The 18,222-nt window shown below is 46.4% G+C and overlaps 1 protein-coding gene across 1 annotated transcript; it reads right to left on the reverse strand.

The window, feature by feature from the left end:
- Positions 1 to 3,778: 3,778 nt before the first annotated feature.
- LOC117851960 (lipoxygenase 2.1, chloroplastic-like) lies at positions 3,779 to 7,330 on the reverse strand. Its single transcript, XM_034733881.2, is given in 6 exon segments — positions 3,779 to 4,456; positions 4,459 to 5,554; positions 5,668 to 5,753; positions 5,842 to 6,436; positions 6,533 to 6,798; positions 6,908 to 7,330. Coding segments are annotated over 6 exon segments (2,760 nt in total). The 5' UTR covers positions 7,278 to 7,330; the 3' UTR covers positions 3,779 to 4,109.
- Positions 7,331 to 18,222: the final 10,892 nt, after the last annotated feature.

Here is an 18,222-nt window from a genome sequence, read left to right on the forward strand (position 1 = left end):
TTCGAGCACAACATTGTGATGTTTGCTGTTGGTGGTCATCCCTTTGTGCTACCTACGCAACGGCAGTTAATTTTTTTTTTTCTCAGCTGTTCCTGCTAGAACCTTGAGTGCTGTTGGTGGCTAGACAGAAGACAGATATGAGATACCTCTAGAGTAATTTTATACTCCCCGAAATCCATTGCTGTATATCGGAGGTACACTGCATGGTTTAGCATCAGTTGTTGCCGCTTGCTCTAGTGACGTCACATTGAAGAATGATTAAGGAATAATATAAGATGGTGCTAAAATAAAGAAGTAATGAAGACCACTCTTCACCGAGACGAATGGACCAACAACATCACCTGTGTAACTTGGATTCTTGGTACCTCCCATTCCAACATTGTGGTCTAGTCTCCCATCAAATACAGTATTTAGTCTTAGAAATTCAGAGGAGATGAGAACCGGAAACAGACCTACTTTACCACTTGAGAAGCACAAATGCACAATAACATGGTCACCGAGATGCTTGCTATTTATCAAGGTTGGGTTTCGGTATCGTCGTCATGAGTGTGGTGACGGTACTGAGTGTGTGAATTCCACCAACCTTGTGAAGTGTTTGAGGCTGAATTCAAGTACGAGCCTAGAAGGGAGGAGAGAGCCGCAGTAAATTCATTAATTAAGAACCAAGCCGTGGTAAGTACTCCCTCCATCCCAAATTACTATTCGTTTTGATTTTTCCTAGATACATAGTTTTTACTATGTATCTGGACATAATATATATCTAGGTGAATAGTAAAAACTATGTATCTAGAAAAACTAAAATGAATAGTAATTTGGGACGGAGGGAGTAGATGCCAGGTTATTTTCTCTATACCATATACAACTTAGGAGTAGTATTGTGCACTGTAAAAGAGCTCGGATTTTAATATGTGGAGGACTATTGGCCGCCTCTGCTGAAACAAGCATGCTGATAAAAGATTGATGTGTATGTTTTCTGATGAAATTTAACTATTAAGCACTCATGGAACACAAATTTTATCCATGTATAGTGTAGAAATTTAGTTCCCACTTCCATTCTGAAATGATGAATTGCAGCAAGTTATTTATGAATAATGGACGAGTGTTGCTATCCTCTTAGTCCATCTACTTCTGATTCAAAATGGAGAACTATCTCATATTCCGGCAACCCCATTCCCACACTGTTAGTGCAATAATCCATTTGCAGTAGATGTGGCTGAGATAATGTAGCAACGTAATCATACGTACATGATTTGGAGAAATACCGTGCTTCAAATTGGAAAAAGATTAAGAACATACAAATGTCGTAAAATTGATAGGATCCTCCTGTATAAAACTGCAGTCCAACAGGCGGACACAAATGTGGCTATTGAACTAGACGGCTTGCTTTAGCTCGGACACTAACTTTCCATCAGTAACTCATGCTAGCTAGTTCTACACGCGCTACCTTTGCAAACTTCATCAGCTGTGGTGGCCTGGTGGGTACTACTTGGACATATATTCCTAACGCCTCCATTTCCTACCAGTATTTTGCCTCTCCATCATGCATGCATGTCGTATTGTCGTGCATGCTCACTCACTGTTTTGCTCACCGAAATCTTACTGGAGACGAACCAGGACGGTAACTAGCCGCCTAGCTTTATAATATGGACTATGGCCCCCCGTCGCCTCGCCGCCGCCCGGCCGCCGGAAGTCGGATCGGCGGCGGCAGGGCTTCTTTCCACCTCCTCGTGAGCCCTCCTCAAACCCAACCGCCGCCACCACCCCAGCGCTGGCGTCAGCGGCCTGCGGCGGTGGATCTACACGTCGCCAGTGCGGATCTGTCACCCTCCGGTGTGGATCCGTCTTCCCCTACGTGGTTCGCCTCCTCCCCGTTGCTTGTCCCGACGGTCTTTTGCTCATCATTGTCGACGGGAGGGGCCGTCGCCCCGGGGCCGGGGGGGTGCGACAACGACGACGCCTGCCCTTCACCACGTGGTTGTGGGCCGTTGCAGCTAGGCCGCCGCGGCCTGCAGCTCCCTGATTGGGGCGGCAGGTCTGCCGTGGCCACGAGCGGGGCGCGAGGCGGCCTGTGGTGGCAGCGGCGTGGCCTGCGCGCGTCAGGGCAAGCAAGGTAGTGGCCGTGGGAGCGAGGAGCGAGACGGCGGGGTACAGTAGCTGCGCGCCGCCGGGCATGACACGCCAGATCTGAGCTGGCCGGCTAGCCCGATGGCGGCTTACAGACGCAGTGGCAGGCTGGAGGAGACGCGCAGAGGCACTGCACGTGAGCAGCGAGCAGTGGAGAGGCTGCACGCGGAGGTGCTGCGTGTGTGCAGCAGTGGTACGATGGCTGGCTTGCGGAGTGGAGGAGACTTGGTGGCGCGTTGTTGCGACACCCCGAGGAGATGCTCGGCCACGTTGGGGCAGTGACCGCGTGCGAGCAGCGGAGGTCAAGTGGTGGCGCCTTGGGACGGCAACTGTAGCGGAGGTGGAGGTACAATGGCATGGGCCTTCGTGCTAGTGGAGATGACGGCGAAGCTCTAGGGTATTGTTTTTCCCGTTGGGACGTCATGTTGGAGATACAACCCTGCTGTACAAGGTGTCTCTGGGTGAAAACCTATCCAGATCCTGAATGAGCGACGGCAGCGCCATTAGCGTCGTGCCCTACTTGGAGGCGTCGTCTCTAGAGACCCAACTCAGCTTGGCATTGCTGGTCCATTTGTCATGGGCGGCAATGGCCGGTGGCGGCAATCCCGTCACGTGGGAAACTGGACGGGTGTTGACGAGCCTACGTGGAGGCAATCATAGTTATGGTGCGCGGCCAGGAGTTGTCGCATGGTTGTCGGTTTTGGCTGCTTGCAGCGGACCGCAGCGGCTAGCGTTGCTTGGCAACGGTCAGTGCGCCGTGGGACTGCATCGGAGGACGGCGCTTGCAGCAACGGTATCGTGGGACGACTAGGCTTGCAGCGAACTGCGGCGGGTTCCTCAGCTTGGCTGGACCATCTAGTGCGGTACATCGTTGGAAGACGGCTCAAGCGACTGCTCTGGCTCGCTGACGCAGCAGCAGAGGCTATGTGCGCGGGTGAAGCAACGAGGAGAGGCCAACTTGCGGTGGCGGCTTGACTGTTTGATGGAGATCTGGGAAAGCGGGGCAACATTGCTCAGCACACTGATGGCGATAAAAGAAACAGATCCGTGATGTGGAGTACTGGGGTGGTCGTGGCGAGGCTCCCACGTGCGGTGTTTTTCTTCGAGGCGACAAGAGCGAGGTGGAGTCCAACAGCGGATGTAGCAAGGCTCCCACGCGTTGTGTTATCGTGGTGGCGACCGCGATGTAGCCTTTGAGAGGTCCGGATTCGGTGGTATCACCCCATCAGGTGGAGTGTGGTAATTGCAGCGGCACTTCGGCGGAGGGTCCCGCATGGCGGTGTCCTTCTAGGTGTGGTGCAGTCTGCTTCTATCAGATTCCCTATCGACACAGGGTCACGCATGGAGGTTTTGATGACTAAATGATTGGTGGGTGCCTTGGTAAAGACTTCGGTCCTGTTGCCGTGGCGAGTGGAGTGGTGAGGCCGCGTTGACGTCCCAATCCAACAAGTCGGGTGTGGCGGTTTGAGTTGAGTGGTTACTCGCGTTAATGTCCCAATGGAGAATCTTTTTAGTTTTTCTTTTCTTTTTCCTGCCTACAGTCTCCTAGTACTATAGTCTTGTATTTTTCTGCTATATCAATGAAACACGCATTATCTTATGCGGTTCATTCAAAAAAAATATGATGCTGTCATTGTTCACTGTGGAAGGACAATAGGTAAATGTAGGACATTGTGGCCCACTAGCGCATGATATTAACGTTGTTAAAATGTCTACACGTGATCGTTGCAGATACATACATGTGGGGAGCATCAGGTACTCCAGCTTTTACTGGAAACTTTTTTAAGATAATGGATAAAGTCCCGGCTTCAACCTTCTCAAGGGAAGAATCAGTCCGAAATTATTACATGTAGTAGCATACTGCTACACTGAGAGAGAAGAATCAGTCCGAAATTATTACATGTAGTTCCAGCTTCAACCTTCTCGAGAGAAGAATCAGTCCGAAATTATTAACTAGACACACGGCTCTTCATCATGGGATCAGCTCAAATGGAGATGCTGGTCGGGATGCCCATCTCCATCACCGACGTCATGTCCTTGAAGTCGCCGTAGTTGGGCTTGAGCTGCACGTACGGAACCACGCCCGGGCCCTTCCGGTTCCTCAGCTCGGGGTCCTTGTTCCTACTATCGATCGTCTCCGCGATCTCCATCATCCTCTTGCTAAACTTCACGAACGCCGCCCTCATCTCCGCATCCGCCATCCACGCCGGCTCCGACTGCACGCCGAGGTACTCCTCCCCGGCCGAGTGCGACGACAGGAGGTTGAGCACGGGCAGGGCCAGCGTGGTCTGGTACTGCGACGGGTACGTGTCCAGGAGCACCTTGACCGGGTCTCCAAGAACGCCCGCATGTCCTCGCCGCCGGCCTCCGTCGGCACGTTCCGGCGGGCGGTGGTCGGGCGGTTGGGGAAGTAGCCGGCGTAGGGGTACTGGGGGAAGTTGACGGCGGCGTGGTGCCCCGACGCGACCCAGATGATGGTGCTCAGGACCTGGACCAGGCTCTCGTGGCCGTCCAGCACCGGCCACCACGGCTCGTCCCGCTTGTCGGCGTGGCCCTTCGTGCGCACCTCCGTCCAGAACGCCTGGAGCTCCACGTCGCCGGCGATGTCTGACGCCGTCGCGTAGTAGTGGTTCACGTACGCTGACACCCACTCCTTGATGGCGTCCCAGACCAGCAGGCCGTCGTTGGCGTAGGGGTAGTCCTTGATGGTGAGCTCCAGCTCGCCGTCGGCCCCTCGGAACGCCATGCCCCTCCGGATGAGGTCGGCCGGCAGCGCCTCCTTGTCGAACCGCCAGAAGGTGTCGTAGACCGCCGAGCTGAGCAGCATGCAGTACTTCCCCGGCGAGAAGGTGCTCTCGATGATCCCGTCCGCGCTGATGAGCGACGCGCGGGCCTGGGCGTTGATCTCCATGGTGAAGCGGAAGTGAGGGTGGAGGAGCCGGTAGACGGGGTGCATCTGGCTCAGCTGCCGGTTCGCCGCGATCACGTACGGCTCCACGCAGCAGTGCGTTCTCAGCCAGTGGCTGACGAGCTGCTGGTAGCCGGTGTCTTGGGCGAGGACATGGGCCTTGGCGAGCTGCCAGAGCCACGAGTCGGTGACGCTGGACCCCGGCGTGAAGACCTGGGGCCACTGCGGCAGGTTGGGGGACTTGGGCCGCGTCAGCTCGATGGCGACGGGGCGGAGCGTGCCCTCCTCCTCCAGGAAGAAGAGCGTGCGCGAGGCGTAGAGCGTCGTGTCCTCGAGCTCCCGCACCGCGTGCACGTATGGCAGCAACATGTCGTAGTAGTCCAGTATGAACAGCTTCTTCTTCTGAACGGCCTCGTCGGCAGTCATGACACCGTTGATCTGCTTCTCGATCAGCTCCTTGGTGATGAGGGAGTCCCCTGGGCCGTAGGTTTGCTCGTCGAGCTTGCTCACAATAGGTAACTCCTGCAAGTGTCCATGTTCATGGTGGTTGAACAGTTAGTCATTTTGGGGGGAAAAAAGGAAGAAAACAGTGAGAAATTAAACAAACAATCAGACAAGATTGATCAAGAACATGCCGTGACTAGCCGGATGCTCAGCGGGTTCATTCCTGCAAGGGTTTCCCGCGCGAACTCCTCGTCTCTGAACCACGCAAGCTTGTCCTCTGCAATTTCAACAATACATTGCAACCATTGTAAGTCTCTTACGCGCTCCCGTGTACTACTAAGCAGGCCAATCACATCTCTGCTTACTCTGGTGGATCTCCGGGGTCTGGAACTTGAACACTTTGCGTATGTCCTCCTTGACCTCCTCCTTCTCGCCCTTGAGCAGGAGCTCAACCTGCCTCTGGAGCAGGTCCGTGAAGTACCTCTCGAGGTTGTCCGGCTGCTGCCCCGGCTTGTTCTTGTACCCGTCCTCGTAGAGCGCGTCGATGGCCGCCAGCGACGGGAAGCTCCGGCGCCGGTCGCCGGCCACCGCCTGCGCGGTGGTGAACGCCGACAGCGTCGACGTCACCTTCTTGGTCAGGAACGCCCCGGCCTTGCGCGCCGTGAACTCCTCGTTCCGGGGCACGTAGATCTCCCCCGACGCCCGCGTCTCCGACGACGGGTCCGCCTTGCACCGGGGCCGGCCCGTCCGGCACCGCCGCGGGTAGGGGTGCTCCTCGCCGCCGAGCACCGGCCGCCGGAGCGCCGGGGACTTGTCGGGGTCGCCGAGGTCGTTGTACACGTCGTAGTCGTAGATGCGCTGCCACAGCATGCGCTCGCCGCGGCCGTCGCCGCGCTTGGCCTTGAGGTCCGTCTCGCGCAGCCTCGCCACGCCCTTTGGCGTCTGCGACGGGAGGTACGACTGCGCCATGCCAATGCCACCAAGCAAGTTAAAATCTAAAATCTGCAGCCGATTGATGATGGGAAATATAGAAATATTCATGATTTCTGCTCGGACCTTGAGAGGGAAGAAGATCCGCTCGTTGAAGCCGGCGTGGCAGGTGACCCAGGAGCTGCAGTTGAAGGTGACGGCGCTCGGCTCGCGGCCATGGCGGAGCTCGATGTCCGAGACGAACACCTCGCTGCTGAAGCGGTTCTCGACCACCACGGCGCCGACGTCGGCGAACGACGACGGAACGCTGGCCTCGTATACGAAGGAACCATTGCCGTCCATGCGCGAGTACCAGGCGACGTGTTGCTGCGTCTTCATTTCCTTGTCAGTTTCTGCGAACAACACTACTTCGTGAGCACAGCGGCGTAAAATACTAAAAATCCACCAAGAAATTAAATACGGTACGAGTAGATTAATTAGGGAGCTTCGTTTTGTTCTCACGTGGATTGAGCTCGGAGCTGAAGAACTCGAGGAACAGCCACGGCTGACCAACCATGTCGGCGACCTTCTCGGTGGTCGACCATTCCTCGTTCAAGCGCAGCGTCACCGTGGCCTTCAGCATGACGAGCTCGTCCTTGTCGTGGCGCGTGAGGAGGCCGGCGGCCTGTTCCTGGTCGACGTTGGCCACCGTGCCCACGGCGGCTTGGCCATTGACGGAGGCCTCGGACAGGCTGACGCGGGTGCGGCTCACCTTGGACGAGACAGCCCGGCGAGGCGCCCACTGGCCCGGCGAGGCCGTGCTGCTGCAGAAGGAAGAAAGGCCATGGCTCGGGGAGAGCACTGCGCCTAGAGGCTGCGTGGCAGTGAGCATTATGGCTGAGTGTGTAGTGTGTTGCTTTCACTTAGGGAAGGAAGAGTGGATGTCTGAATGGGCATGCATGCCCGGGATGTCCAATTTATAGAGACGACGGGATCAGACCAGGGTACTGCACGTACGCGTGCTACATGTGCAGGAAGACTTGGGACGACGGTCTATCTGAACATCGTCTCACATGACTGGCACAAAATAATTTTGTAGCGTAACAACGCGAATAGAGTTCAACGCGCATTAGACAGTAGTCCCTCCGTCCTAAATTATAAATCGTTTTAGCTTTTTCATATTCAATTCGTAGATTTTGCTATGCACCTAGATATATATTGTGTCTAGATACATAGCAAAAACTATGGATTAGAAAAGCTAAAATGACATATAATTTAGGATGGAAGGAAGGGAGTACATCACACACCTTAGCATAAATCATACTAGCACATTAATATCAATTATGCAGAAGAGATAGCAGGCAAACTAGCTAGTTGCACACTTGCACCGACAAAACACTCTAGCTAGTTGTAGCTGCGGTTTTGCACCTAAAGGGTTTTTTTCACAGAAAATATATGCAAGGAGCCATGACGATATTGTGACATGCCCACCGTCTGCGAAGCCGTAAGTGGCTTCCTTGATCTCCCGAAAGGAGTGTGGTGAGTGTGTACGTTTGTGCGTTGTGTGAGTATATATGAGGGTGTGTTTGTGCGAATGTTCAGATACTATAGCTTACTCTATATGTAGTACAATCTAAACAAATAGCAAAGTGGCATTGGTTTTATCAACAATGTCTGCCTTACTATATTACAATTACTTAAGAATTTAAATACAAATTTAAGTGAAAATGTCCATATGCTCCAAAATCAAAACTACATTCCCAATTGTGTAAGAATTTAAATGAAAATGTTTAGAAAAGGTCCATTTGACTCATCAACTCTTGAGTTTGTCTAAGTATTGTACAACAGCTTACCTCTCTTTCATGTAGTTTCATTTTTAAGCTATTCAAAGGGATCTCCTATTCCATAAAATTTATGATTTTTATTCTCGAATATTTGGGTTCAAATTACAGCACATATTGTTTTGTTATTTTTTGCTCCCATTTTCTTTTTTCGTAATTCAATAGTTTTATGAGGTTTCTTGTCCATGCTAGAGATTGTGGTTCTACTATCAACAATGTGCATATGATATATTGCTTTCCCGACAGAGTCTATACATCCCCTATTGACCCTTGATTACATTATTGATATGGATGATCATACGGGTCACGAGGCTTTCTTCTCTTTTTTTTTTGCACTCTCCTCAATCATAACGGTTTTCTTTCTTTTATCTCTTTTATGCACCCTTCTCAAATCGTTATACATTGGCTTTACGTGGAGCAAGTTCGTCTTCTGATCCAGTACCACTACACTTTGTCATATTTTTAGTATTTAGAGAGGCACATACCATAGGCATGTGTTTAAAACCCTAATAAACAAAAATAGATTTATAAACAAGAATTTAGCATCACACATATTAAGTTATTTTACAATAAAAAACTTCTGCGGGTATCTTTTTCTAGCTTTGTTTGTAAGCACAAAATTAGGAAACAGATACTATGGAGTATTTTAACTTTTGATTTAGGCAGGTCCTTCTCAAAAAAGTGATTGCATTGCTGCCCATGTTCAAAAGTTCCAGTAAACAAGAATTTTATATTAATAGAAAATTTAATAAACAATAATGTTTGTATATATAGCAAATATATACATAGCAATAATGTTTTAAACTAACAATTTAGCATCACACAAAAAACTTAAAGCATACCATAATTATTTTCATTCGCATATCATACTATTCATAAGTGCTAAAGATGCGGGCATTCATGGGTAAACCTACATTATTCGTATAAGCCAAAAACCTATCAAACCTTAGAGTTCTACCGTCCACAACTACATCATTCTTAGCGATGCACATGTCCCCTGCCTTATATTGCACTAGTTCATCAACCCGTGCGGCTTATATTTTTAAAAGCTATTGTATTTAAAAATTATTTAGAAATTAAACTCTAGATAATAATCAAAATTGTTTAATTAGTACTCTCTTCTTTTTCAATATTTCAACATAATACTTATATAGATATGTACCTATCTTTATCCAGTTGTGATTGATTTTGAATTAATAATTACTCTATGCACTTTTTCATCCATATTCATACTTTTTCTATTTTGCATCACACCTCCAATCCTCCATACATTATGTTTAGCACACAAATCAATATTTTTCATCGATTCCTCACATACTTGTATAAATGGTCTACATGGTCGCACTCATCATGTGTATATACTTTAACTTAGTATTTTTATATTAACAATGACATAAATAGGTAATTTAGAATCATATATTAGTTTACTTTTTGACATTTCTGTATGATGCACATGAAGATAATTAGATTAAGATTTAGGTGTTTATTTTTAATAACGACATTCGTGGGTAACATAAATAAAATTTTTGAATGAAATTTTAAGTTATGCTTTATAATGATGTGTATTACTAAATTGGATGAATATTATGGGGTTACTTTAGATTATTTTTTATAATAGCTGAGCTCGATAATTTAGATATAGGTTTAGAGCTCATTTTTGAATATTTTCACAATGACAGTGGTGGGTAACTTTTTAGAAAATATAATAGATCAATGGCTATGATTATTAGAGTTTACAGGATTGGTGTTTGATGTTTTTTAATTTTATGAGAATTTATCTCTTTTTTTCTAGCTTGTCTCGTGGTTAGAAAATATAATAAATCTCTTTTTTCTAGCTTGTCTCGTGGGAACTAATGCAGAGTCTCCAATGGAACAAAATAAGACTACATTGCTACAAAACTATTACCATAAGCTACCTCTTGTTTGTTAAATATTCAAACATAATACTTATGTAGATATATATACTTAATATATTCATCTAATTATGATAGATTTTAGTTAGTAATTACTCTATAATATTTTCAATCTTTAACTTTTCACTTTGCATCGCAGGTATGGGCTTGAATTTGTTTAATGAACCCTAATTTTGAGGTACAATTTTAGCATAGAAATTTATATTCTTATCACTTTATATCCTTATAAATGGTGACACACATCATACGTAAAGACCTTAATTATTATATCGTATAAGATATAGACGATTTAGAATCATATATTGTTGTATATTTTTAATTAAGGTTATTTGATTAAAACGTAGGTTTACCTCATGTTATTTTTAATAATGACATGTGTGGGTAATATAGATGCAAATTTAATGGGTTACTTTAAGTAATAGTGGTAGGCAATTCAGTTGCAAATTAAGGGGTTATTTTAAATATTATTTATAATGGTATAAGTGGGTAATTTTGATGAAGATTAAGGGGTTACTTTAGTTTATTTTATATAATGGTAGAGGTGGGTAATTTATATATAGATTTAGGGGGTTACTTTAGGCTATTTTCATAATGGCGTAGGTGGGTAATTTTTTAAAAACATAATAGATCCAATGGCTATGATGATTTGAATCTATCGATTGATGGTTGGATGTTTTGCTTTTTTGTGAGAATTTCTAGGATTTCTCTCTTTTTCTAGGGTGTCCACCTAGGAATCCTAGGTGGCTTCACCTGGAGGTTTCAAAAGGAGCCTCCAATTAGTAATAGTAAGATTGTTTTCTTCATTATTTTGGACCGATTATCCTCTTGTAACATGTCGTTACTATTATTTTTATTTCTCCTTACAACTATCTAGGTTTCTTTTATCTTCTTGTATATTCTTCATGCACCGTTCAGTGCAAAATGCCTTCGATCATGGGCTCCAGCGTGTGCAAAATGCCCGTGTGAGTGGATAACGTCTGTGTGGTCGTGTGTGTGGACGTGGGAAGCTGGAGCGAGCATATATAGTTTCTGGTCTGATTTGTGGTGGCTGCGCGACCCGGGCCCAATCGCGCTGCTGAAAGAAACTCCAGTCGTCGTCTGAGCGTTAGAGTTCTGCTTCTGCAGACCGAGGCGTGGCACGTACACGTTGGCGCGCCACGCCATGCACGCAGCGACGTCGCCAGCCGCTTGCGACGAAACGACCGAACGAAGGACGACGAGGCTGCCGTGGATCTCAGCTCGGTGGCGCACGTCCGCTCGGCCCCGCCGGAATCTCTCAGGTTCGCGCACGTGAGTCCCGTGGTAGATCCAGAGAGCTAGCTAGCTAGTTGCCAATCGACCGGTAAGAGGAGAGCGTGACACACACATGACACATTTGACATTTGAAGATCCAGTGAGTACAAAAACGCCGGCCCCCGTCAGATGATCCAAGATGCATTAAATCATTTTGCCCGGTACGAACGATGGTCCTAACGTACACATTATGGATGTTCACAATTTCACGTACATGAACCGCACATACCTATGTGAATGCACACGCGCGCCAACACTCGCGAAGTCGAAAACACGAATCCAGGTGAGCCAACACGGGTGGAAATATGAGCGCTAGTTTCGGTGGTAAACCTCATATCTCTCGAAAAACCAACCGGACTAAGAATCTCCCTCTTTAGTCGCGGGTCATTCACCCGGGACTAAAGACCTCCTTTAATCCAGGTTGGTATTACCAACCAAGACTAAAAGGTTCAAAAAAATAAAAAAAATGCCCCCGTCCCTGCTCACGCCGCCACCCCCCAGCTCCGCCTCGACCACCGTACCACCTCCTTGAGCTCCAACTCCACCACCTCCTTGAGCTCCAACTACACCAAAGAGACAATCAAAACAATTAACACGTCACAAATTGAAGCAAGAAACATATATGCTCATCTCAGATGACCATCACACAAGTGAGAACACACAACCAATCAATTCGCACAAGATCTGATTCACAACACATGAGTTCGATTTGATTCACAACACACGGAGGATTCACTAGCACAATCGCAAATGAATCATTCATAAACAAATCACAAACTACAGAATCACTCACAAACGAAACATTCACCCGCTTCTCGTATCCAAAAGCTCCCCCGCTCGCCATCTCACCCGCACATGCGCCGACGGCGGCCAGTGGGCCACGCGCCGGTGGCGGCCAACACCTTGGGAGGCCCCGCGTGCCCGCGTGGCCGGGGAGCCAACTCCGATCCACCATAAGGGAACCTAACTAACTCTTACAATCTTAGAATGTAATCATTGGATACACGTGTATTATGAAACACACCACGAGCAGTAAAGTTGAATCATCTTCCTCTCACATCTCCGGCAATGTAGCACCCGAGAAATATCGGATGTGGTTCGTCTCTTGTCACCATCTTGTGCATGCATGCTGACTGGCGAGACGAAACGCACGAGGTCCGCGTTCGTTTTAGTTATTCGTGCGCGGATCATCCCGTTGCATCGGTTGACGATGACCCCGGCCATCCTCGACGGATTTTTCTGCGAGGGGAGGAGCAGCATGCATGCATAGCCCAGCCGGGCTTGACCCGGACGATGTGGTCCTAGCTCCCTTCTCGTAGCGCTGCGAACCATCAGACAACTAGCTACTCTACATCGTCGATCGGTCCCCACCACGCTCGGAAGCTGCCACTGCCAGACCACGTCGGTACCAGGGCTTAAACACCGCGAGTACGTGCAACATGCTGCCAGACCCACCTCTGACGAAGATCCAAGATTCATTATTAGTAGTAGTCCTCTCTTTTGACCCGGCGCACTACAAGAAAAAATAACGCAGTGCAACTGGTACTGACCAATCGGTAGTAGAGGGGACCCTTTAGTATCGGTTCAAATAACCGGTACTAAAGGGTACCTTTTAATACCGATTGGGGATACCAACCGGTACTAAAAGGCTTCCCACGCCACGCGGGTAGGTGCCCTCATTAGTATCGGTTGGTATCCCCAACCGGTACTAATTTTTTTCTTTTTTTTTCTTATTTGTGTTCCTTTAGTCTATATTCGTATTTCGTATTTGTTTCCTTTACGTATACTAGTTCTAATACGCTAATCTATGGAAAGTTCAGTTTATCTTTAATATAACATTTGAGATAATATTATATATATACGTATTGTGCATACACATATATGAATAATATTACAAATATTTATATATAGACATATTGTGCATACACATATCGTATTTAATTACTAATCTAAACCCGAGTCCGCTTTGTGCACTAGATTAGATCCTGAATTATGAAACTCCCCCGCAGGATTTGCGATCTCGTCCAGAAGAAATCCACATAGTTGATCTTGTATTGCCCTGAAAACTTCGGTGTCGAGCAGTTTTTTGTTCATCATCTGTGTCATTGGCAAATGAATTAGAAATACTTAATCTAAATTTATTGAACAATTGAAACTTTTTTGAAGTATAAGCATATGAATTAAAATAGTTAATCTAATTTTTCTAAGTATATACACATGAATTGGTTTTTAAGTATAAGCATATAAATTGAAATACTTAATCTAATTTTTCTACGTATATACACATGATTTGGTTTCTGAAGTACAAGCAAATTAATTTTTAAAGTACAAGAAAATTAATTTTGTATATGTACGGTTATTTCTTATTCGGTGATACATTTTGGACCCACAAATTCGTGGATGAAGTCACAAACGTAGTATCCGCATAAATGAGTACCTTCATGTTGTCTCGCATACTATATATATATGGAAAAAAAGTTATGAAATATTTATTTAGTTAAAGAAAGTGTCACGAGATGTGAAAATTCAACACATACCGGGAAATCTGTATGCAAATCGAGTTGCTCCTTGAAATTACCCTTGTGAGTTTGATGCAATCGAGTCCAAAATTTGTTCAGAGCATTCATGATGTCATCGAATTTTCCTTTTGGTTTCCTCAAAGAGTCCCAGACAGTCACTAAGCTCTGATCGGGGATAATAATAATGAGTACCTAATGGTACCTGTACATCCAAATTGAAGGTAGTTAGTATAATGTTTAAGTGCTAATTCGAAAAAGAAAGAGATGGGAAAAACGCTCACTCGAAGTTCCACGGTAGTAATATGCGCCTCTTGTCCCAATGCTTGTCGAGAAACTTAAATATATTCTTCAAGGTCCGTATTGGTTTATCCCTTAGATCATCCTAGAAAATATTTGAGGGGTCCATGAAGCCTACGTTATGGTATCCCATCCTGCGACAATATTGCATATTCATCCTGCACGATACAATATCGAATAGGAGTAGTTAAGATATCGCAAATTGACTAGAGCGAGGATTTTGAAGTAGAGGAATATACTAAACACTTACATGACCCAGCAACTGACCAGTGACTTGTCTAGTGCGTCTTGATTGTATAGCATGTACAGTTCCTCCAGGTCCACCATTATGACATCATTGCCATGGAAGTAATGTTAATCACCAACCCGAACTTCCATCGCGGCATAACCATTTGATGTAGCCTGCATGTACCATTGGTGCAGCTTGTACATCTTCGTTGGCAAATATTTCACCAACTTCGGAAACACGAGCTCTTTACCATACTCATATTTCCATTTGATAGGCACAGGGAGCGTTGGGATGTCATCCTCCCCTCGAAGTTGTGCTACTGTCAGATTTGTATCTTTACCGAATTCAACTAGGTTTTTGTCAAAGTCAGAAAGCACCACAAGCGGGGCAACCGATTGGTTGGATTGCTCTCCGAGTTGAGAAATAGATTTCCCACTTTTCTTCCTCTTATGAGCTGCCTACTTTGTTATCTGCCTGTCATAATCAGATAGCGGAGATTTCTCCGGATTTTTCCTTTGCTCCGCCTCCATTCTTCTGATGAAAGACCGAAGCTTACGCTTATCCAGTGGTGGCTCCGGCTTTTGTTTCTTCAACCATGCTTCTTTACGAGCCTGTTGCCATTTTTCGTGCTCAGCAGCTGCTGCAACCTTGCACTCCTCATCTGTGATATCATAAGGTAATTTATCGGCTGGTGCCTTCTACTTCTGCTTCTTTTGCTTCTTCTTAGGAGGTGGAGGTGGAGGAGGAACTGAACGCTTCTTCATAGGAGGGGGAGTTAGACTCTTGCTTGGATCCCTTGCCAAAGACTACCCTCACATCCTTTATCATAGAAAATACACGTGTCACACCCGGTTTTAAAACAAAACCAAGTGCTAACTATATGTATGCCAGGATCTAGTTTCATACATATAGTGACATCATTAGTGAATAACAGCAACAATATCATGAAAAGAGATAAAAAAAACTTACAAGACTATCAGAGGAACGCAGCTTAAACCTTGGAAACGGAGACTCCAAACTTCACAGGCACTCGACTGGTGTGCATACGCCTAGAACTCAGCATCATCTTCACAACTTCACACACCTTGTTCTTCTGAGCAGCAGTAAGCAAGGGTGAGTACACTTATGGTTGGTACTCAGCAAGGCCACAAGAAATAATTAGAATTAACAATTTAAGTCTATCTTCAAGTTTAATTAATCATGTGAGGGTCCAAGCCGCTCACAACCGTGAGCACGGCTGATATATCAGTTTACACTCTATAGAGGTTGTACACTTTACCCACAACTCGTGTTGCCCGGGTTTGCGAAGCCCTTAAACACTTCCTTTGGTGAGTGGCTGGGGGTCCACTACGAAGCCTTTACAAAGACATATAGATAACTACTAGCCCGCTAGAGTTTTAGTAGCGGTGTAGGTCACAACCCATTATAATGAGTCACCACCTTAGAAGGCTACCGCTCCGGGTCATACCCCCAACACCTTCCCCCTCCTTGCCCTTTAGGTAAGGCCATTAGTTACCCACATGCCTAATTAGTTGGCTAAGATCAGAGCCATGTGATGTTGTGGTTGTACTATTTTCTTGGGTGGTTCTCCATATTCCAATTAATATTATCATAATATTGTGAACAAAGCATAGGTAGAGCATGGTTAGGAACACTTGCCTTTCTCCAACGAAAAGTTACTCTCACTGCTTTTCAAATCTTGCTTTCTTGAAACTCTTAATCTTCAAAGCTTCCGAGCAGCGCTCCTTCTAATCGCAGCAAACACCGGCAACAAACATACAAAGTAGACAAACAAGTACAACTAAGAACAATACACCAAAATAAAAGAAATGCTTAAAAGAGCGTACTAAAGGATAAGGCTCGATCTAAGGGTCACGCCCATGCAAGAAACGCTGAGAACGGAACTATCAAGATGTTTCATTCATAAAAGAGATAAAAAAGACTATATGCTTGATACATTTTAATTAAATAAAACATGCACATAGGTTATTTCAGATAAATACCCTATTTGGATTAAGCAATTTATATTTGTTTATGAAAACACGATGTGAAACTTAGGCAAATTTTATTTGCAAATATTTATGTACAAGTTATAAAAATTAAATATTTAATTTGAAAATAAAGCACATAAGAACGTCTAAGCGCATAGCTTCATATTTCGAGTTCAACTAAGCATATTATATTAAAAACACATATTTATATTAGCCAAATTAACATTTATTTATGAAAATTTAAGATATAACCTATGTAACTTTTATTTAGAAAGCAAATTGAATAAATATTAATCAAATTCAATTTGATTTAAGAAAAGCCGAGGTTTCTCTCTAATTAACTTTTAATTGGAAGAATCACTTAGATAAGCGTTAATCAAATTAACTTTAATTTATGAAAAAACCCGGATAGAACTATTCAACTTTTATTTAAAAAACTAATTGAATAAGGATTAGTCAAATTAATATTGATTATGAAAAACTTATGTAAATCCTTCTTAAATTCTGCATTCAAATAGGCATTAATCAAATTAATATTAAATTTATTTTCAAAGACATGAAATGTTGGACTAACGTGTGTTTTATATTGTGAAAAATCTAACGCAACTTGAACGCATTAAAACAGAGCTAAAACGTGGAAACTATGAGCTGAACAAGAATTTAGGGACCTAAACGCGATTAACCATAAACTACAGGGGTTAGCAGAGAAGATTACCAAGACTCAGAGAACAAGATCCGCGAAAAGCTGAAAATCCGGGGTTAGATATGCAAAAGGGTAAGGATTGGATTAGATTGGAAGAAACTGAATATTACAGGGGGTTTTACGAGGATTTGCCAAGAGACAGAGAAAGAGATAGAGATTTACAGGATTCTCAGAGGCTAGACTGCAAAACTTCCACTTCTTATCTTCTACCTTCGATTCTTCCTCACACGCCTGCGCAGGACTCCGGTTGTATACGCCGGTGCCCGGGGCGGCTCTTGGCCGGCGGTTCGCCGGTGCTCCAGCGCGGCGGGATGTCTGGCGGCGCAGTAGGCGGCGTTGGAGGGGGCGTGGAGTGGCACAGGTAGTTGCGGGCGGCGACTGGAGCGGCGCTGGCGCTGGCGATGGCGGCACTGGCGACGGGTGGACGGCGTGGCGCAGGGGCGATGCTTTGGGGGAAAAACGAGCGAAGGGGCGCCAGGGAAGGAAGCGGGCGCGCTTTATAGGCGAGAGGAGGAGCGGAGGCGGCTCCGGGAGGGAGTAACGGGCGGTGGCGCCATGAATGGCAACCGACCAGTGGTGGGCGGCCGTTACTGGAAGAGGAAGAGAAAGGGGCACGAGTGGTGTTCGTGGGGGAGGCAAAGCAGTGCAGGAAGGAAGAGGGGCGCCGGGGAGGTGGACGGGCGCGGGGGCTGAGAGGTCAACGCAGCGGCGGCGGCGCCTGTCCAAAGCTTGAAGAAAGCCCTGACAGGTGGGGCCCACCTGTTGGGGGGAGAGAGAGGGAGTTGGGTTGGGCTGGTGTAGGGGGAAAGGAGGCCGGCGCGTTATGGGCCGAGACCTGCTGAGGAAAGATAGAAGGTGGGCCGATGGGGAGGAAGAGATATTGGGCCGGCAAGAAAGCTGGGCTGGCGGCCTGAGAAAAAGAAAAGGAGGGGAGAGGTGGGCCGAAAGAGGAGGCCAAGCAGGGCGGCCTGTGGATTGATTTTGGTCGGGCCCAAGGTTCGGCCCAAGGAAAAGATTTCCTTTTTCTTTTTCAGTAATAATTCTCGTGAAA

This window comes from Setaria viridis, chromosome 4 (assembly GCF_005286985.2).
Source record: "Setaria viridis chromosome 4, Setaria_viridis_v4.0, whole genome shotgun sequence".
NCBI classification, from domain to species: domain Eukaryota; kingdom Viridiplantae; phylum Streptophyta; class Magnoliopsida; order Poales; family Poaceae; genus Setaria; species Setaria viridis.